Source organism: Aotus nancymaae, unplaced genomic scaffold (assembly GCF_030222135.1).
Source record: "Aotus nancymaae isolate 86718 unplaced genomic scaffold, 86718_ANA_hifiasm-v0.15.2.pri h1tg000065l, whole genome shotgun sequence".
NCBI classification, from domain to species: Eukaryota; Metazoa; Chordata; class Mammalia; order Primates; family Aotidae; genus Aotus; species Aotus nancymaae.
Window position 1 is genome coordinate 15,266,235 of NW_026988480.1, and position 23,184 is coordinate 15,289,418.

A 23,184-nucleotide genomic window follows, 5' to 3' on the forward strand; every position below is an offset into this window, starting at 1 on the left:
CACCTGGACTCACAGCATTCACTGTGAGTGACCCACTTCTGACCTTTATTTGCAGGGTGCCACCTGACTTCCTCTCCTCACACTCTCAGTGAGAATGGAATACGAATAGTTTGACCACTGGTTAGAGCCAACAAGAACTCTGGGTATAGGGCAGGTTTATCTCGATCACTCGTACTTCTCCCAAGCATAAGTAAGAATAACAGGGATGGCGAGGCCCTGCTAAGGTTGCCAAAAGGTTTCCAAGGAAGCAGCAAGTTAGGGGGCCTGGGTCTTCCATGGCTGATGCGAAGCTATACGGGACTTGACTGTTCCATGCACCCGTTCTTGAGGAGTCTATTCTAAGGCTTCTGCCCAGCACAGGAATTTTGGAGGTGGCCAAAACACACCTCCTGTTTTCCAGAAGCTGGCCCTTCTCAACGCGGACCTCCCCACCCCAACTGTTGTTTTAAAGTTTAAACAAATGCCAGCGATGGTTCCTCTCTGCTTTCCTCCCCACCCGCCTCTCTCCTGCAGCTCTGACTCGGTTGGTTTTCCAGCCAGGCTCCCTCACTGGGCTGTGAGGCTTCTGCGGGTAGGGCGACCTCCATACCTTCTTCTGCAACACCCAAGGTGGACGGGGGAGGCTCTGTTAGCAGGAGGCATTTGAGAGCAGCAAGGGACCAGCACGTCACCTCCACTTCAGAGCAGCCCCAATCTAGCTGGCTTCCACATTCCCGGGGTTCTTCCCATTTCACCCTGTTTCTTTTTTGCTGGAAAGAATCAGGGCCTCTCACTCTCCCCCAACACAAACCTCGTTGAAAGAACCCCAAGCTGCCTCTGGGTCCAGGGGCTTCTGCTTGGCTTGGTTCCCCTTCTGCGCCCGACACTCTTCCATCATTGCGGACACAGTCTGGCTTCTGGCTTTTCCCTCTCTTTTTCTTGGCTTCTTTCCCTTTCTTCCCCCGCCCCTTCTCCCGGAGTCACAGCCAGTCCCGACGCGTCCCGCCCCCGCTCTGTCGCTTTAAGCCCGTCCCGCCGCCGCGCCCCGCCCTCACCCCTCCGCGCGCTCCGCGGCTCCCCGCCGCCTCTGCTGCTCCTCCCCTGCTCGGCCCTCTCCTCCTCACGCGCCTCCGCGCCGCCGCCAGCCCAGCTGCGCGCTCTGCTCCTCACAGCTACCCGGACCCGCAGCCATGGCCGACATCAAGACGGGCGTCTTCGCCAAGAACGTCCAGAAGCGGCTCAACCGCGCGCAGGAAAAGGTCAGCGGCGGGCGGCCGGGGTAGGGGCCGGGGCCGGGGCCGCCAGGCGGGGGCTTGAACGGAGGGCACCGGCTGCGGCGGTGCGGGGCCCGAGCCTCGGGGTGCGGCGCGCTGCGGAGCGGGGCCGGGGCCAGGGACGCCGGGACGCCCTGCCCTCCGCACGGTGACTGCAGCAAGGCGCGACCGCGGCGCCGCGGGGAGCGGGTCGGGAGGACCGAGCACCTGGGACCCGCAGACTCCAGCCCGCAAGGCGCGGGATCTATCTAGTTCGGAGCCCTCCCCGGGTGGCAGCTCTCCCGGCCCCGAGCCGGGCATCGGAAGTCGCAGGTGCGGCTGCTCGCCCGCTGCGCCCGGAGCAGAGCGCATCTCCCCGCGCCCGCATCTCCCCGGGCCGGCTCCCAGCACTCCCGCAGGCAGCTCGTGGGGACGCAGGCCGCAGGTTGGGGCGGGGGATTGCGGCAGCCGTCCTTCCTGGGGGGGGATTCTATTGCTACTTGAGTACAGTAGAGACGAACGATTTAACAGAGAAACATCAAAAATCTCTCAGGACCAATAAGGCAGGATCGTGACCACACAGTGCTGTCTCGTGAATTCTGGAGTTCAAAACAGAGATCCAGATACACACACTTTTATTTTTGGTCCATATGTTTGTGTCCCTTTCGACGCCAGTGTCCTTCTTTAGAAGGTCAAAAATAAATATGACCTGAGCCTAATAGTTCCTCTCTCACATTTCTGCACAAAAAAGGACCTTTTATTGCATTTTTTAAAATCCAGATTGCACAGATTGGGTTCACTGTTATTTTGCAAGTTCCTCAGTAAATTGCCCACAGTAATTTATTTTTCTTCCCCAGAGATGTGCATGAATGAAACCCAGGTCCATAGCAAGCACAGCCCCAAGCAGGTGGAGGGTTGTTGTACCAGGCACCAGGCTTGCCTGGCTTCCCTGGTGACTGCTGTATCTGACGGCCTTAAGGTGTTCATTTGTGTCCTGAGCAAAGGACATTTCATTTATATTGCAGCTTGAGAATTGTACTTGAAAATCAACACCAGCTAACGAGCCCCAGGATTGGTATCACTTGAACTGTGTTCTCTCTCATGTGGCAGTATTTTCCATCCCTAGGATATGGGGTGTTTAGTGTTTTCCTGTTTTGCTGGAAGTCGGATTTGCCATGTTGCTCAGGATGGCAATGAATTTCTCTCTTCAGACCCAATCTCAGGCTGCCTCACAGTCTTGGCTGACCTCAAGGAGCTGAGCAGAGGGGGCACTGATCCCTTTTGTCCCCAAGTGCGGAGGCTTGGTGGCTGCCTCTACTCCCTCTCTCCACACATGCACACTCTCCATGCAGTAAGAGGATTGTATTTCTTTTAATATCTACCCAAGCCTATCCTGAACTAATGTGATCCTCCTCCTGCTGCTCCCTCTGCAGCTGAATTAGCAAGGCTGCCTGCTCCCTTCCAGGCCCTGGTTACTTGTGCAGAAAGTAGCCAGGGATCTGATGGTCTTGGGATCTGGGCCAGATTTTGTCATTCCTTTTCCATACTTCATTTTATCCCCTTGTAGGTACTCCTCCTCTCCTCTTGCCTTCCAAGCAATTATTTCACTCTTTAGTCTGAGGCTTTTCACTGAATCCACTTTCCATCTGTGAAGGAATTTAGTGATATGGTCTGCCTTTTCACATATTAAATTATTTCTTAATCTAGGTCACCAGCTGTTAATACGCTCAAAATAAATGAAAAGAAAATGTAATCTCTCTTACAGAGCATTCAAGTCCTATGAATTGTCAAAACTCACTTTTTCACAATCAAGGTCAAGTGTACTTTGTAACTGTAGTTGTGGGTGGTGGTCAGTCTTCTATGGGAGTGGGGGAAAGAGACCCTCTTGGGGACTTCAAGCATCCTATTTTCTTCCCTGGGGAAAAGTGCTGATGAAAAGTGCCTGTCGCACCTTGTGTAGGAGGTTCAGACACTAAGAGGCTAAGAGTATAGGTTCTGCTCCAGGGTGAGTTCTGCCCCCTTTTCTGAGTCTTTGTAGCGTCAGGATATGCTTGGCACGAAGAGAAGGGGGCATGTGGGCATCCGGGTAAAGCAGCGCAGCCCAAATGGAAGCCGCTGAAGAATGGAAAGCACAGCGTGTTACTGTCGGAGGCTCCGTTAGACATTTCCCTCCGTGGTTCCCTCTTTCTGTACCTTTGGCCTCTTCCTCTTGTCCAGAGCAGATTCTTCATTTCAGTAACTATAGACCATCCATGTCCTTGAGACCCTTTGATTCTTGTTTTTATAACCAAATTTTCTTAAAAGAGAGTCCACTCCCTTGACTTTCTTACCATCTGTGCGCCACCTGAAAGCTTGCATACATTTAGGCTTCAACTGCGTGTCTGAAATGACTTTTCGAGGTGACTTATGGCTTTTTATGAATTTTAAATACTTTTTTTCTTATTGAAAGACAGTGAAGATTCATTGAAGAAAGGCTGAAATATATTAGTCAGCAGAAAAAACCACAAGGCTGAAATATACATATAAGCAGAAAAAAATCTCCAGCAAATTAGGAAGCACATAATTCTACCACCCAGAGATTTTACTATCATTTGATGTGTATATGAGTAGATCTTTTTCCATATGTGTATGTAAGTATTTATACAACTAAAACAGGATAATACTGTATGGTTGGCAACCTGTTTATTTCACATCATGATTATGAACCTCCTATACATGTACATATTTTCCATCAATATTTTAAATTGCTGAACACTATTGGAATATATGGATTATACTGAATACTTTATCTTTTGAATATTCATTTTCCAGTGTTTCTATATATAAAAACAAGTAAATAAGCAAATTTGTAGGGAGATTGTTTGCACACATCTTTATCTCCTTAGATAAGTTCCTGGAAGACTTATTGTGTCAGAGGTTTGCCAATTTTTTTATAGCTAGATTGCCTTCCAGAAAGGAGTACCAATTTACATTCTCATCAGCAGTTCATGAGACACTTGCCAACTCTAGATAATAAAATTTAAAACAATATTTAGCTATGTCATTGGATAAAATTTGTTCCTGATGAATTTCATTTGTTCGATTTTTTTTTTTAAATAAAGAAAGAAAGAAAAAGAATAAAGAAGAGGAGGAAAAAGGAAGAGAAAGAGAGAGAGAGAATGGGAGTATTGCTTTCTTGCCCAGGATAGAATGCATTTTAGTAATGGGTATTGAAAACCTCTTTTATACCAATAATTATACTTGATGTAAACAGGAAGGAATAAGGGAAGAAAATAACAAACGAGCAGCCAACCAATATTTCATTTAAACCTATGAAATGCTGTGCGATTACTGAGGAGTGTTTTACTTCCAATTATGTAGTCACTTATGGAGTAGGTGTGAGGTGGTAATGTATGTTTTGTGTATTTGAAATGGAGAGTTCTATAAATGTTTATTAAGTTTACTTGTTCCGGGTCTGAGTTCAAGTCCTGGATGTCCTTGTTAATTTTCTGTCTCGTTGATCTATAAAATCGTTAGCTCTTCTTGTTACATTGATCCTTTTGCCATTATGTAGTGCCCTTCTTTGCCTCTTTTGATCTTTGTTGTTTTAAAGTCTACTTTATCAGAGGCGAGAATTGCATCTCCTGCTTTTTATTTATTTGTTTATTTTTACTCTCTGATTGGTTGATAAATCTTCCTCCTTCTCTTTGTTTTGAGTCTTTGTGTATCGTTGCATGTGAGATGGGTCTGGTTGCAGCATACCAATGGGTTTTGGCTTTTTATCCGATTCGAATATATATAACTTTAATACTGGCATTTGATGCTAGCTGGCTGTTTTGCCCATTAGTTAGTGTAAATTTTTCGTTGTGTTAATGTTCTTTTCTTTTTGATATATTTTTGGAAAGGCTGATATTGGTTGTTCCTTTATATGTATAGTGCTTCTTTCAGAAGCTCTTGTAAAGCAGGCCTGGTGGTGGTGAACTCTCTAAGTACTTGTTTGTTGGCAAAGGATTTAATTTTTCCTTCGATTATAAAGCTTAGTTTGGCTGGACAGGAAATTCTGGGTTGAAAGTTCTTTTCTTTAAGGATGTTAAATATTGGTCCCCACTCTCTTCTGGCTTGTAGGGTTTCTGCTGAGAGATCTGCTGTACGTCTGATAGGTTTCCCTTTATGGGTAACCTGACCTTTCTCTCTGGCTGCCCTTAGTATTTTCTCCTTCATTTCAACCCTAATAAATCTGGCAATTATGTGCCTTGGGGTTGGTCTTCTTGAAGAATATCTTTGTGGTGTTCTCTGTATTACCTGGAGTTGAATATTACCCTGCCTTGCCAGGTTGGGAAAGTTTTCCTGAATGATATCCTGAAGAGTATTTTCCAACTTGGATTCATTCTCTTCATCACATTCAGGTACACCTATCAAATTAGGTCTTTTCACATAGTCCCATATTTCCTGGAGACTTTGCTCATTCCTTTTCATCCTTTTTTCTCCAATCTTGTCTTCTCGTTTCATTTCACTGAGCTAGTTCTCGACTTCTGATATCCTTTCTTCTACTTGATCAATTCGACTGTTTAAACTTGTGCATGCTTCGCGAAGTTCTCGTGTTGTGTTTTTCAGCTCCATCAATTCACTTATATTCCTCTCTAAATTGTCCATTCTCGTTAACATTTCGTCAAACCTTTTTTCAAGGTTCTTAGTTTCTATGCATTGGGTTAGAACAAGTTCTTTTAATTCACAGAAGTTTCTTATCACCCACGTTATGAAACCTGCTTCTGTTATTGGAACACATTTGTAATCTATTAAGCCTTGTTCTGTTACTGATGAGGAATTGTGATCCCCTGTAGAGGGAGAGGCATTCTAATTTTGAATACTCTCTGTCTTTTTACGCTGATTTCTTCCCTTCATTATATATTTATCCGTCTGTTGTCTTTGTAATTACTGACTTTCTAACTAGGTCTCTGAGCAGACGTCCAACTTGTTGATTCCCAGCGCCGACATCTAAGCAATCCACTGCGCCGGCCAAAATAGCGGTGTTAAGATTGATGGTGCTTTTCTGCCCGGGAATCTCCGGACTCTGCACCAAAAACTGGAGCGCTAAGGCACCAGCAAAACCGCCGCACTGGCCACAAGAGTTGCCCTGGTGACACGTGGGGCTCCTCCACTGGGAATCTCCTGGTCCGTGAGCAACAAATATTCGTCTGAAAGTGTGGCATCCTCTCGTTCTCTGCGCTTTCACTGGGAACTATGAGCCCGAGCTGCTAGTGATCAGCCATCTTGGACCTCTCTCTTGTTTGATTTTTAAAAAGCAAACTTTTTTGCATTCCTATATTTTTATTCCTGAAATGTGCATTTATATTTTTGCCCATTTTCTGTAGCATCTCCATTTTGTTATTATTAAGGGCAAAAACTTTATCAATCCTAGGGGTTACAACTATTCTTTCTTCCTTTTCTGTTTACTTTTAGATTGTTTGGTGGTTTCCACTGATAAAGAAAATGTTTCATTGATGTTTTATGTATATCTACTTATATCTGTTGGTTGATTTTGTCTGGTTTCTCTTTTGCATGGTTGAATTAGTCAGGATCCTGCTACTTGCAAGTATCAGAAAGCTCAACCCAAACTGGCTTAAGGAAAAAAGGAATTTAATTGCTAATAATAATAATATTTAACAATTTATATATGGTTCTTGTATATATAAATTTAAATTAGCTTTTAATGAATGAAACCTATATATTCATATAAGATATGAATATCGTATTTATATTAAGCTATATACATATTTGTATACATATGTATTTATAAAAGTATATGCAGATCATATCTTTCCTTCAACATTTTTACAGAACTCTTCGGTGTAACTCTCACTGGCCCAAACTGGGCCTTGTGCCTATCTCTGGAAGAAAAAACACCTCTGTGAGCAAGGGCCAAGACCATGGCTGAACTGGTTGAATTGGGCCTGAGTCACAAGCCAGTGCTAAAGCCAGGAATGAAGATTCCCCTGAATGATATGGACTCTTAGTGGAGGAGGAAGGGAACTCAGAGTACAGAAAAGGGAGTGGACGCTGGGATGGCAAAACAAAGGATATTCACAGAGGCATCTCTAAAAGGCCTTTTCCATCCCATGTTTATATAAATAATCACATGTTTAATATTTTTTTAACAGTTTTATGTGTGCAGTTTTAAAAAATTAAATATTAGTAAAAGGTTTATCATGAAGAACCGTATATCCTTCGCCTACTTTTTGATGGGATTTTTTTTTCTTGTAAATTTGTTTAAGTTCCTTGTAGACTCTGGATATTATTAGACCTTTGTCAGATGGATAGATTGCAAAATTTTTCTCCCACTCTGATGATAGTTTCTTTTGCTCTGTAGAAGCTCTTTAGTTTAATTAGATCCCATTTGTCAATTTTGGCTTTTGTTGCCATCACTTTTGGTGTTTTATTCATAAAGTCTTTGCCCATGCCTATGTCCTGAGTGGTATTGCCTAGGTTTTCTTCTAGGGTTTTTATGGCTTTAGGTTTTACATTTAAGTCTTTGATCCATCTTGAATTAATTCTTGTATAAGGTGTAAGAAAGGGGTCCAGTTTCTGTTTTCTGTGTATGGCTTGCCAGTTTTCCCAGCACCATTTATTAAATAGGGAATCCTTTCCCCATTGCTTGTTTTTGTCAGGTTTGTCGAAGATCAGATGGTTGTAGATATGTGGTGTTATTTCTGAGGTCTCTGTTCTGTTCCATTGGTCTATATATCTGTTTTGGTACCAGTACCATGCTGTTTTGGTTACTATAGCCTTGTAGTATAGTTTGAAGTGGGGCTTAAAACCTAGATGATGGGTTGTATAGGTGCAGCAAGCCACAGTGGTACATGTATACCTATGTAACAAACCTGTACATTCTGCACACATATCCCAGAACTTAAAGTAAATAAATAAAAAGGAAAAACAGAAGCCCCGTGTTCCCCTCTCCTCAACCTTCAATCTTGTCAGAGGCAATAGTGCTAACTATGAGATTTCTCAAAAATATGCTTATACAGCTATTTCTTGATCTAACCTTTAATGTTTGGTGAAGATAGGTAGATTTGGCTTTTTTACCTCTCTAGTTCTTCTACTAATAATATATTTAAACAAAAATTGTTATTGTCAAAGATTGCATTTTAAAGATTAAAGTCCAATTTTTATTGAATAAAGAACACAAATCTTAAGTGTTCTACTTCATGAGTTTCTATGTGTATGGATATCTGCATAGCTACCACCCAGAAAAGTTACAGAACATTTCTTTCATCCCAGATACCTATCATTTCTTTTGCCTTTCCTGTTCTTTGTCTTTTTATGTTCATACCTTTTAAACTACTTTACTGTCTTTTCCCTGATGAGTACCTTTACATGTACTTATTGGTAATTTTGATATCTTTTATGAAATCTCTGTTAAAGTCTCTTGCCAGTATTTTATTTGGTTTGCTTGTCTTTTTCCTATTGATTTGCTTTTCTTTGTATATTCAGGATATGAATCCTCTATCAGATAGATATCTTATATTTTCTTCCAGACAGTGCCTTGCTTTTCTACTTTCTTAGTGGTACCCTTTGATGAGTGGCAGTTTAAACTTTTCATGAAGTCTTATGTGAAGTTTAAGTTTTTTATGCAGCTTTTTGTTTTTCCTGGAGTTAATAATTGCCTTGCTTTAAAAAATTTGCTTATTTTTAAAATGAACTTAAAAAAGTTGTTTCTTCTTGCTCCATCAGATCTGTCAAATGTTTATAAATATTATTGTTTGAGGTTCAATATATCAAATAATGTAATTGTTCATTTTCTCATCCTGAAGATATCCTTTTTGGATGCCTCTGCCCTTTTGCGGTAATCTGGACTGATTTTTCAGTAGATCTGCTGCATGCATGTCATCCTGGGTCTTCTTTTGCCAGTGTTGGGGTTGAGGAATGCACCTGAAATCTTAAGTATCCTTTATTCCCAGGATTTATTTTTTTTAAATTAATCCCAGGATTTCAAACTGTCCCCTGTTGTCAGTGTTGTGCTTCATTCTTACCTTCTGTGGTATGTGGTGGGACCAGGTCCCAAACCTGAGTGTGTTTGTGTGTGTAACTGTTCAGTGAGAATTGGTTGCTTTTTCATTGATTGTTCCTATACAGGCATACTTTTTTTTTCTTGTAGTTTCCTCTGTTCTGCTGATTTGTTTCCATTCTTCCATCTTTTTTAGCATCTGTAAAATGTATGGAACTTTCTTATTCACTAATGCTGCCTCTACTGTTCTTGTTCTTGTATGTTCATAATTTTTTATTCCTTTACTGTCATTTTGGTTGGGCTTTGGAATGAGATGGAAATAAGCACATGTAGTCAGCCTGTCATATTTAACCAGATGCCTTTTTATTTAAATATTTGATTTCTCTGGGATTTTTTTCCCCCCATCTTCTTCTATTTGTGAAATCCAGTGGCATTTATTTGGTCTTAACTCTCTTTGACCTCTATGCAATATATAAATCAGTGAAGCACTGCCTTTAAACATTTTTTACCATGACTGTAGTGAGCAGGATAACTTTTGGCATATTAAAAGACTAACTTCTTAAAGCTTTAGTTTTTTTTTTTTTTTAAGTGAGGTAGTTATACTATTTAAATTCTAAGGACTTGTCCAGTTTGATATTCTTCATGTCATTTTCTCTGTCCCAAGTGGTTATTGTATAATTAATTGTCTTAGATGCAATTTTTTTTCATGCATTACATCTTCCCAACTAAATTGTAGGTATAATTCACCAAATATCTTGTGAATTGTATGTACTCAGTGATGATGTACTGATTTAACTTTTCATGTCCTTACTTGTTAACTTCCTACTCCTGCAAACATATTGTCTTAAAGAATCCTTCCACATGATTCTTTCTGTGACTTTTGTGAAATTATCATAAGGGTTTCACAGTCACTTACTTTGTCATTTTGTGAAAAGAGTACAGTAAATGTAATTATCCTTATGGGTTCTGTACATAGTAGGAACTCTATAAATATTAGGCTGAATCATCTGGACTTGTCCTATTTGTAAGTCGAACAGTCAAATACTGGCAGTGTCATGTGCTTCAATGCAATGTTGATTCAGTGTTACCGTAAGGAAACAATGTCGTCTTCTTCCACTTGTCTGGTTATGTGATATTTGGATTCTTGTTTAACTGTCACTTAGCTGATGACTGCATTTTTTGTTCTCAAGAAGAAACATGTAGATGGTGTGTGTGTGTGTGTGTGTGTGTGTGTGTGTGTAAACAGAATGGGAGAAGGAAGACCCTCCTCTGTCAAGGAGATTTGTATTGTGAGGTTCAGGGCCTTGTCTGTAGAAGAGTAGTTTATATGACCACATTTACTTCCAAGGACGCTTCAGAGACCAGATCTCTGAGGCACATCGGTGTTTCTTTTTTGTCAGATCATCTGAAATTTCTTTTGTTGCCTGCTTCTATGTTTTACAAAGCTTATGCCTTCTTTTCCACTAGGGTTATTTTCTCTGGCTGTGATAGAAACTTTGAAACTTAAAAATAATAATTATGGGGACATTCTCAGCAGAGTAAAGATTTCTTCTTCTGCCTTTTCTATTAACACAAACATATATATACTAATATATCTTTCTTTCTCCAGGAATGAGTACAATAGAGAGTAAGAACTGTAGGAACTCAAATTTTAACATTAATAAAAGTTACCATTCTCCTTTAAAGCATAACATATTTGGTCACATTTAAAAATTAGCTTTTTTAAAATAGACCAATACAACTTACCATAGCCGAAATACTTGCATAAACAATTTGGCCCTCTTTACTTGGTGTATGAAATTAGGTCCCATTTTTTACAACATTCAAATTAAATGATTTCTCCTTCCTACCCAGTTATTATGAGAATCTTTTACTCCTCCCTGGGGTCCCTGCCTCTTGTGATAATTTCAGGAACCCATGGTGAGTTTCCCATCTTTAGATGAGTCAATGGTTTTTACTACAGCCTGGTGAGAAAGCGACCCTAATGTGAGTCCTGTATTCGGATACCACTCTTATCCCTGGATGAGCACTGCAGGGAGCAAGAGCACAGTATGGTGCCCTCACCAGTGGGTCTGAGGGTGGAGACAGGGGCTGGAAGCCTCTCTCTCTCTCCTGGGTTTGACTCAGCTTCAGTATGCATGAGCTCCACATGTATAAGCTGTTTACAAATGAAGATCCATGAACATTATACAAACCATTCTCAAATTATACAAGCCATTCTCAAATTTACTTGTGTATATACACACACAAATTCCCCCTCCCCCAATATTTGCTCATAGTGCCAGGGTTCCAAAGTTAGGAAAGATTCACTATCTGTCTCCAGACATTGTGCCTGGAATTATCTATTTCATTCCACCCTATTCTTCTACTTTTGAGAAAATTATTTTGGGGACACGCTAAATTGATTTGAAACCAACAATTTGAAAAAGACTACCTTAGAGGACCTCTGGCATCCATTCCTATATGTTGACTATCTTTTGGCCCATTGCAGTTCATCTAAGGCTGTGTGTGTGTGTGTGTGTGTGTGTGTGTGTGTGTGTGTATTCATACATACAAATATATAGTTATATATGTGTATATATATATGTATATATATATATAAAACATACATACATATATATAATTAAATTTCAGACAAAAGAATATGGTGAAGTACTCTAGGAGAAATACATATATATATATTTTAGAGTAAGAGTCTCTTTAAGTTCCAGGGTACATGTGTAGAACATGCAGGTTTGTTACATAGGCATACACATGCCATGGTGGTTTGCTGCATTCATCCCCCCATTATCTACATTAGGGATTTCTCCTAATGTTAGCCCACAACCATCCTCCCACCCACCCCCACTATTATCCCTCCCCTAGTCCCCCCACACCCGACAGGCCCCAGTGTGTGATGTTCCCCTTCCTGTGTCCATGTGTTCTCATTGTTCAACACCTAATTATGAGTGAGAACATGCAGTGTTTGGTTTTCTGTTCTTGTGTCAGTTTGCTGCTTCCAGCTTCATCCATGTCCCTGAAAAGGACATGAACTCATCCTTTTTTATGGCTGCATAGTATTCCATAATGTATGTGTGCCACTTTTTTTTTTTTTTTTACTAATTAAAAATATCTTCTTTTTTTAAATTGCATTTTAGGTTTTGGGGTACATGTGAAGAACATGCAAGATTGTTGCATAGGTGCATATGTGGCAGTGTGATTTGCTGCCTTCCTCCCCTTCACCTATATGTGGCATTTCTCCCCATGCTATCTCTCCCCAACTCCCCACCCCCTGCTGTCCCTCCTCTGTTTCCCTCCAACAGACCCCAGTGTATAGTGCTCCCCTCCCTGTGTCCATGTGTTCTCATTGTTCAACACTCACCTATGAGTGAGAACATGCGGTATTTGATTTTGTGTTCTTGTGTCAGTTTGCTGAGAATGATGGTTTCCAGGTTCATCCATGTCCCTACAAAGGACACGAACTCATTGTTTTTGATGGCTGCATAATATTCCATGGTGTATATGTGCCACATTTTCCATGTCCAGTCTATCATCGATGGGCATTTGGGTTGGTTCCAGGTCTTTGCTATTGTAAACTGTGCTGCAATGAACATTCGTGTGCATGTGTCCTTATAGTAGCACGATTTATAATCCTTTGGATATATACCCAGTAATGGGATTGCTCGGTCAAATGGAATTTCTATTTCTAGGTCCTTGAGGAATCGCCACACTGTCTTCCACAATGGTTGAACTAATGTACACTCCCACCAACAGTGTAAGAGTGTTCCTATTTCTCCACATCCTCTCCAGCATCTGTTGTCTCCAGATTTTTTGATGATCGCCGTTCTAACTGGCGTGAGATGGTATCTCAATGTAGTTTTGATTTGCATTTCTCTAATGACCAGTGATGATGAGCATTTTTTCATATGATTCTTGGCTGCATAAATGTCTTCTTTTGAGAAGTGTCTGTTCATGTCCTTTACCCACTTTTTGATGGGGTTGTTTGTTTTTTTCTTGTAAATTTGTTTAAGTTCTTTGTAGGTTCTGGTTCTTAGCCCTTTGTCAGATGAATGATGCATTTTTCTGATATTTTAAAGTCTGGAAATATCCTCCTTACTGTCCAAACTCAGTTTTAAAAGACTTTCTAGCCATTTACACTAGGGGCCACCTGCATAGAACTTCTAAGAAAGTAAGTGGCCAGGTGGACTCCTGTAAAAGGGACAAAAGATGTAAAGATTCCTTGTGTTGCAGATACAATTTTTCCTACATTGTCAGTCATGACTAACATTTACATAATGGAAATGCTGTCACCACAGAGTTCAAGGAATTTACCCATGAAAGAATATAGTAAGACCATCTGTACAACATCATGCAAAATTAAAGTGATAATAATCACAATTTCCTGAGACCGCATCTATGGGTCCTTTCAACATGGAAATGCTGAAACGTCATTCTTAGTGATTTGAAATCTAAATTTAAGTGTACTGTTTGGCTGTAGATGTACTTCCTGAACACAAATTGACCAAATCCCTTCTTAGGAATGATGTCATGTAAAGCCATGGATAAGTTCCTAGTTTTCAAATATTTGCTATGTGATAATCATATATAAATTTTGATCACCTTAAAGGTACTTAGAATAGATGTACAAAAATGGAAAAACCACCATTTAAGCCATTTACATCTTACTCTCATGCAGTTATTTAGTTGAAAGCTGAGTTGATAAATGGGAAGAGCTTGAACATGTAATAATTTTAACATACTAATAAATATATATGCTTTTTTTACTATTCTAAAGTGCCTATAATGATTTAATAAAATATGCATAGACCCATGCATAAATGCACTTTTATCAAGGCATCTAAAAATTATTGAGTAAAGGATGTTAAATTTACACGCTCTAATAGGTATCTATTATGTTGTCAAGTCCATCTGGTAGAATTCATTTATTTATTTAGAGCCATTTATTGAGAATCTATATGTGGAAAGCACTTGCTAGAGACTCATAGTATAGCAGTTGACAGAGCTGTCCTGGTTGAGCATACAGAGCAGCAGGAGTTCATAGCAAGATAAACTTTTGCACACGCTGCTAAGTACATGGTTATTAATTAAAAATTGTAATTTTAAGTTACGCATGGGAAAAATAAAGATTAGTATGTAACTAGGGAACTAATCTAGAGTCACAGGATTTGACCACAGTTACCTAAAGAAGGTAGATTTCAAGCTAAGATCCTAAGAATGAATTGTAGCCATCAGACAGGAGGAATAAGGGTGTGCCGATTACAAGAATCCAGAAAGATTCTGTACCTCTAACTCTTTGCCCTTACTCTTTGAGCATAAACAAGAACTGTAGAATAGAGAATTGACTGCAGACATTGACATTATAAATGATTTCTTCTATCATTTGAATATTTAACTAGGCAAAGTGGACCCTAATTGGGATGGTCCTACTGTAGTAGCAGTCACTCTTTTGTGTGATTATGTTTTTACCCTTAGTTGTTGAAGGGTCCTTCTGGGTCATAATTGCCCCCTTGATGCAGAGTCAGGACGTTCGTTCTGAGCTGACTTGCCCTCTGAATTTTCATCCAAAATCCTTTTGTACAACAGCAATAAATTCCAACCCACTGTGTTTTCATGGATTTGCTGAAAGGTCTCTTATTTTAAATCATCAAAAGTCCAAAAAAGAAAGAAAGAAAGAGAGCCTTTATCAAATTCTTAAATGTCACCCATCTATAAAGATGCTTTTGTCTTTAAAAGTCTTGATTGCATTTGGATGCCTAACATTTAATGAACATTTAATCAATTACATATGTGTGTGTATATATAGCATAGATGGTCAAAACCTTGAGAGGATCTCCCAACTTATGACAGCACTGCCTAGGATGTTGAAGAACAGTGTAATACCTTTCTCTGTAATTATTCTGTAATTCCTCAATATATGAGACATCTGTGTAAGACATCCTGCTTCTTTAACTTATATGTGTGTGTGTGTGTGTGTGTGCATATATATGTGTATATACATATATATATCTCTCCAATAAATTGGTATATAATGTACACAGGATGGGGGAGAGGGGGAAGGAGGGAAGGAGAGAGAGAGTGAGGGAGGGAGAGATTTGGTTAAGGCTAGCAGCTTGACTTAATTATGAGCATCGACTTGATGATTTTGCAGGTGGTGATCTTGGATTAGGAATAACTAGCTTGAGGTGATTTGCAGCTTGGAAGGAATTCTAAATTAGGGAAGAGAATCTTTTGCAGCAGACAGTCTTTTCCTCTATCTAATAATGGTTACAAAGCTTTATAAATAGCACAGATGCTCCAAACCTTGGGAGGGTCTCCCAACTTATGGCAACACTCCTAGGATGTTGAAGAACAGTGTAATACCTTTCTCTGTAATTCCTTAATATATGAGACAGCTGTATAAGACATTCTGCTTCTTTAACCTACAGATTTTTATAACACAATATCTTCTCTGAGAGTCTAGGAAAATAGTATCCAGACTTCTGTTTCCATCCCTTCACAAAATGCTTGTGACCGTGGGGACCACTGACATTCCTAAACTATAGGTTGAAACCTGAGACCTTATAGGGCTCTTCTGGGGACCAATGTTGGCTCATAGTTGTTCCTGTGAAACATACACAGTGAATCCATTGTAGTTGGAGAAAATATTTTATGTCACTTTAATCTTTTAAAATTGATTGAGGCTTATTTTATCATCTAGCATATGGCCTATCCTAGAGAATCTTCCATGTACACTTGAGAATAATTATATTTTGCTGTTGTTGGGTAGAGTGTTCTATAGAAGTGTGTTAGGATGAGTTGGTTTATTCTCTTGTTGATCTTCTATCTAGATGTTTTATCCATTATTAAAAGTAAGGTATTGGAATCTTCAGCTATTACTGTTGAATCGTCTCTTTCTTTCTTCAGTTCTGTCAATTTATCCTTCATGTATTTTAGTGCTCTTTTATTAGGTGCATAGTTATATTTGTTTCATCTACTTCATAGATTGACCTTTTTGCTATTATTAAATGTCCTTCTTTGTCTCAGGAAGTAATTTTTGTCTTAAAGTCTATTTTCTCTGATACTGGTATCATAATATTTGCATGATGTATCTTCTTTTTCAAGAGATGGGGTCTTGCTCTGTCACTCAGGCTGGAGTACAGGTGCGATCATAACTCACTGCAGCCTTGAATTCCTGGGCTCAAGCAATCCTCCTGCCTCAGCCTCCTGAGTATCTGGGACTACAGGCACTTACCACCATGCCATCCTTGTTCTTTCGACTTATTTGTGTCTTTGAATCTAAATGTTGTCTCTTATAGACAGTATTTTGTCAGAGTTTTTGATCAGTTTTTCCAATCTCTACCTTTTAAGTGGAGTATTAAATCTATTTACATTTAGGCCGGGTGTGATGGCTCATGCCTGTAATCCCAGCACTTTGGGAGGCTGAGGCAGGCGGATCACGAGGTCAAGAGATTGAGACCATCCTGGCCAACATGGTGAAACCCTGTCTCTACTAAAAAAATACAAAAATTAGCTGGGCATGGTGATGTGCGCCTGTAGTCCCAGCTACTCGGGAGGCTGAGGCAGGAGAACTGCTTGAATCCGGGAGGTGGAGGTTGCAGCGAGCTGAGATCACCCCACTGCACTTCAGCCTGGCGCCTGGCGACAGAGTGAGACTCTGTCTCAAAAAAAAAAAAATCTATTTACATTTTACATAATTACCTGAAAGGCAGGATTTATATTTGTCTTGTGTATCTTATTTCTCTTTGTTGCTCTACTTTTCATTCCTGCCTTTCGGTGTTAAATAGATATTCTGGTATGGCCTTTTAATCCCCTTGTTGTTTCTTTCACAAACAGTTTTTGAGTTATTTTCTTAGTCGTTGCCCTGGGATTACAGTTAGCATCTACGTTTGTCACAATAGAGGTCAGATTAATACTAACTCAATTTCAGTAGTATTTAACATTTTTCTCCTGTATAGCTCCATTTTCTCTCTATTTTGTTGTACTGTGATTGTCAAACACCTCAAACGTTTATATATTTTATGTTCATCAACAAGATTTATAATTATTGCTTTATGCAATGCTTTGAAATCAGATAGAATTATAATGAGTTATAATCAATAATATATTTACACTGTCTTTTGCATTAATTTGTTACTGCATATTTCAAAAATATATTTTTCTTATGAAATGGACTCTGTTTAATAAACAATTATTAGCTCATTTGCTCATTAAATAGTAAAGCAAGATCATAGTAGGAATGCCTAGTGATACTAGTACATTTATTAAGCATAACTCCCCTAAACATAAAGTAATATAAGGAACTAATTAGTTTTTAGCCATAGCATAAATAAATGTACACTTACTTTCTGCTAAATGTTTTGCATTATTGAGGAGATGTTTCATACTCCCCTTAGTAGTTTTACAATTCCATAGTTAGGAGTTACTAAGTATTACATATGATACCTCAACATATATTCAACGTTTTATACCTTTTTTCTGGGTGCCTGTAACTTTTATCAGATTTTCAAAAAGATCTGTGACTTAAAAAGCATAAACATCAATGAGCCTAAAGTATTAAGGGAGTCTTGGCTTAAATATTTCTGCAAAACTTAAAGAGCAGGAAGGAAAATTAAGTCATTGGTAGAGGGCAGAGCTGCTGGCACGTGGGCACCCAGCATGGTTTATTCTGGGTTTGGTTATGGTGTTTGCCCTTGAAGACTCGGATTACCTAGCTCCCTCAGGATTTGGCCCAAGTAGTGTGATAATTTCAACATAAGTGTGTGGCGCATGCCTTCTGTGACACCAGGTTCCTTATCATACATCTCTAAAATAATTATTTTGATCTCTTATTTGAGGAATAATAAAATTTCTTAAGGTAATTCAGTTTTCAAGTCACTGCAGTCTACAACTTTTTCTAGTTGTCCATTTCACGGCAACTAGGGATCTTTGTGTAGAGGTGGCCCAGGTAAATGGGGAGGAACCCTTTATCAGAGGTGACCAGGGGAAGTCTGCATTTATCTCCAGAGTACATTAGATGAGGCCCTGTAGTGTTTGGTTATAGAGCAGACCCCTTGGGGTAACACAGTAACATTGATGACATTCCTCTCACACCTTATTTCCTCAAATTGAAGTAGAAAGTCTGTGTGTTTTTTTGAAGCTTTTATAAGGAAGTATGAAATACATATAGTAAGTAGCAAAAATCTTAGCTCTATAGCTTCATACATTTTTATATATGTCAAAATTTTATGTAAAATATTTCTAAATTAAAATCTGTATCTACATCTACGTTATCTGTATTTATGTCTATATCTATCTATATCTTATCTCTGTCCTGTGTTACTGCTACTCAGATGAAGTCATAGGGCGATTTCAGAATCCATTAGCTGCTTCGTGCCTCTTCCCAGATAATACCTCTTCTCCTCTGCTCCCTTCCTACTACTGGGTAGCCACTATTCTGATTGTAACCCCAATTTCATTTGTTCTTGAACCTTGCATAACTGGAATCATATAGTATGTACTCTTAGGAATTTTACTTCTTTTGCTCCCCATCATGTATTGAGATTCATCCATATTGCCATGTATAGAAGAATTTCATTCTTTTGTTATTGATAAATTGTATCATAATGTACAATATCCCACAATTAATTTATCCATTCTTGTGAGGCATTTTGTCTGTTTCCAGTATTAGGCTATGGTGAATAAAGCTGCTGTACACATCCTATACACGTCTATTGGTAGACAACACCACTTGTTTATCTTGGGTTAATACTGAGAGTAGAATGACTGATTCATTAGGGTAGGCCCTGTTTGGCGTTTAGAGATGATGCCAAACCGTTTTCCAAAGTTGCATCATATTTATGTTCCTATCCACAGTTGTGAGAGTTTAGAAAGCCTGTATTTTCATGTTCTAAGTTTGATATTGCTAACTGAGTTGTATTTTTTTCACTCCTGTATCTCCATAGGACTCATATTTATTTAATGAATGATTGATTTTATCTTTATATGTTTCACACATAATCATAGGGACATTTCACATTTTGTGTTTAAATCAGGTGGGTGAGTAGTCACCATTTTAAACTCAGACTATGACTTGCTTGTGCAGAGGAAATGTACACATGGTGTCTGTGTAGATGATCGGGGGGAGGATTGTGGTACAGATAGTCTCATGGTGTCAGAGGTTGTTTGGTGTGCTATATTCTGCCTCCTGTCCTCTGGGAGCACTGTCCTATACCCACGTGAGTGGTGTCCCTGCTGCATGTATATGTGATTCACTGACTCATGATCTCCATCTTTGGCTCTAGCAGGGACCAGTGGCATGGCATACACCCACTGGCTCAGGCTCACCTTGTTTACTCTACCATCTGGCTGCACTGACATTGGGCTCTGATCCCCAGCCCTTGCTACAGAGCCACGTGGGCACTGCTATAGCAGTTAGCCTGCTGTGTGTCTTCACTACATGAGTATTAAGGGCAGCTGGGGTAATCTCAACTTCAGGTCTTCTTAGCCTGGCTACTCTGTGCAGCTACAGTGATAGAACTGTGCCCTAGGCTGGTGAGTGAGGCAGCCCAAGAAGTGATCTTTCCAGAGTGTTCAGTGGGGCATAAAGGCTGTAGCTCCCCTTTGACCCTGACTTATCCTCACTTCTCAGGGAGGAGAGGAGAAAATTGGGGCACATTTTCTTCCACTTTTGTTTCTCTTTTCCTGCAGAGGGGAAGGCTTTCTTCTTCCTCTGTTATATCTTCCTGCAGCAGAGCTTGCCAGGCATCATGGATGAAGTAGGCACTGTCATTTCACTTTGGGGAGGAGGGCTCTATGAGCTGGGGCTTCCAGGTTTTATCTCCCTTTTTAGCCTTAATGAAGGGTTATGGAAAATTTGCACTCAAGGTATCTTAATTTTTATCCCAAGTACAGTTTGAATAAAGAATTGGGTACTTCCCCTCTGTTAGGCTCTGTTATGAGCAGTCCCATATATTAACCCATTTCATCCTCCTAGCGAACCTATGAAGTAGGTGCTATTATTATCCCTGTTTTACAGATGAACAGACTGAAACAAGGAGATGAAAGCTTAGGCAGTTTGCTTGAGACTACTTAGCTAGTTAATTATGGAATTCATCTTGGAAGTCTCATTTGACTTTGCAGTGCAATTTTCTTTTCATCAGTTCTGGTGAAGTTCTTCTGCAATATTGAGTTGAGAAAATGTCAGGGGTCATGTAGTGGCCAAGGGTAGGGGAAAAATTCCAAGTGGTCTGGTACCTGGAAAGGTTTTATGCCTTTATGTTTCATTCATTGCTTTACATGTCATTATATTTATATCACTGGGACCTTCCAGTTACCTTCTTTTTAACTTTGTGGAGGGTTTTCTTTAATATACTGGACTTTAAAGTGGGACAAACTGATGTGACAGTCAGCTCTTTTTGGTTGCACAGTAGTTGTATCCCAGCAACTTAAACTGCTTTAATAAATATGATGCTTAAGGTCTTGTGGGATCTGGGAAAGAGGCACTTGTACCTCGGGGTCTTAGTGCCTTGAAAGATGGTTTGGAAAAATTATAAAGAATTATTAAGTATCTGAGTTCATTTCATTTCTTACAAGATGAACATATTACGAAACCTTTACAGCCCATCCTAAGTTGAGCACCAGAAGTAAGAGAAAGATGTGCCTCCAAATATGACCTTACAAACTGAGGAAGATGAGAGCAAATCCTGGATGCATGTGCTCTACCAATTGGCAAAGGGCCGATATCTACAAAGGACAGATGTTTCCCAAGCCATCAGAGAGTTCATGTATGTTCTATATCTGCTTCTTAGCAACTTCCATATGCCAAGAATTCTGACTTCCACTTAATTTAAGCTTACTTCAATAACTCAGTTTTCATCTTTCCAGATGCTTTTCCAGAGCTTTCCAGTTCAGTTAATTTTACATGATCCATCTTGGAAACTCTGCAGCATTGTATGCCAATTGCAATTCTTTTCTTTACTGTATGACAGAGATTGCAGGTTGCCCCCAGTATTAATTCCTCCCTTTACATTTAGTAATAGAACTCTGACTTTTGCTGGGATATGACTACCCAGTGAAAGATAGCATTTCCCAGCATCATTTGTGGCTAGATGTGCCATGTGACTAAGGTCTGATCAGTGAGAGATGTGCAGAAGGTGCATAGAAAACTTCTAGTTCTTGATCCTAAGGGGAGAGGTTTGTGTCTCACTGCTTCCTCTCCCTTTCCCAGGCTTTGGATGTGGGAGGTGGAGTGGTGACCTTTAGACTATGGGATGGACTCCTGCCATGTCACATGTTGAGTACAGCAGGAATATGAGCATGGAGGAGCCTGGGTCTTCCATACTATGGAACTGCCGTGGCGTCCTGGGCTCCTTACACTAGCACAGCTGGATGAGGGAGCAGGAGACTTCTATTGCTACAGAAACTGCTGGGTTTTTTTTTTTTTTTTGGCTTTTATTTCTGCAACTGAACCTGTGTCCTAAGATTTACTTTGAACCATTTAAATTGCCATTTTTTTGTGAATCAAAATTTGTCAAATATCAGCAATCTCATGGAGTTCAACTTAAGAATATACTTTCATTTGTAAAAATTGATTTTGCACCCACTGTCTGAGGACGCATACTGTGAAAGTGGACAGCATTTTATGGAAGGTCCAGAGATGATTCAGGCACAGTGGAGAGACACTCTCAGCTCAGAACAAGGGATAATGAGCAGGTGTTTGATTGTTTAGACATTATCCCGATTATCTGTTTAAAAGATTGATCTCTTTAGTTGAGATCTCCTTGGAAGCATTGTCAGGTACTTTTAATCTAGTTAGTTGGAAGGCAGCCACCTCAGTACAGAGTATATTAATGGATGGCTTTGAGGTTTGACCCCTGGGCAGTATTTCTACTTGAATTATGAGGTGAAAGTTTTACCTGTATTTCGTCCTGTGCCACGGTAGGTGTGATGATACTATAAGGGGACTATTCGGAGTTGGCCAAGACCTTTCAGAAAGGGAGTCTTTGGTGAAAGATAAACTGTGGTGCTAGAATTGCAGAAATACTTTGGAACAATTTATTTAGAAGCAGTTCAGAATGATGGGAAGACCTTTGGAATGAGTCAATTATGGATTCAAATCCTGACCTTCTCACTTCTCAGCCGTGTGATCTTGTGCAAGTCTCTCTGAACCAATGTTTCCACTTTAGCAAAATGCAGAAAATGATGCTGTTTTTTTTTTTCCAGGTTGCAGTTAGAGTCAGAGCTAATATTTTAAGTACTGCCACAGTATGTAGTATTTCCATAGGATGTAAATGGTAGCTATTTTTATTTTCTTTGGATTTCAGTGTCTTTCTCAAGGTGGCAAATTAGGGCTATATTTATATGCTTTTAACCTTACTTTAGAATAGACGGCATAAAAGAGGATCTAAATGTATAACCCACGTATCTATTTGAACCAAATGGGGAGCACCTTGTTTAAACTGAGAACATCTAGTGTATAACACTTTGGTCACACCAAAGTGTTCTGAAGAAGTGTCCCGGAATCACAGATGGAGACAGACCATTTGACATCATCTCCTGGCTCTCAGGTACCCTCATTTTCAGCTATGGGGAAAGAGACCCATTGGATCTTTTGAAAAACCCTGATTCTTCTTCCTGCGGAGAACCATCTTTAGGTAAGACCAAGAGAGAAAGATATTTTTTCTTTCGCTCTTCTTTCATATGGATCATCTCTCCATATCGATACTTCTGAGGCCCTTTGAGAAAACTGTTCAGGCTGTGGGAAGAAACTTTATTCTGTGGGTAAGATGTAAAAGACACCAGCCTTGCCCTTTATTTGAGCTCCAAAGCCCCCTGTGTAACTTCAGTGGCATTTTCACAGTGATAGTTGTAAAAAGACAAAACAAAAATCGGTCTTAGCAGTGTTTATTGAACTTAGAATGTTAGAGCTGGAACAGAAGTGAGCAATCAGAGGTGTGTCCTTAGACCTGGGTCGTTTACTTAGCCCACTTA

General features: G+C 39.9%; 1 protein-coding gene across 3 annotated transcripts in view; it reads left to right on the forward strand.

The window, feature by feature from the left end:
* Window positions 1–1,147: 1,147 nt before the first annotated feature.
* The window catches only part of AMPH (amphiphysin), a 270,671-nt gene continuing 248,634 nt past the window's right edge, over window positions 1,148–23,184 (forward strand). For all 3 annotated transcript variants that reach the window (XM_012473724.2, XM_064366759.1, XM_064366761.1), the window contains exon 1: window positions 1,148–1,238. In XM_012473724.2, the coding sequence (XP_012329147.2) occupies window positions 1,170–1,238 (69 nt within the window). In that variant the 5' untranslated portion in view covers window positions 1,148–1,169. The remainder of the gene's footprint in view (window positions 1,239–23,184) is intronic.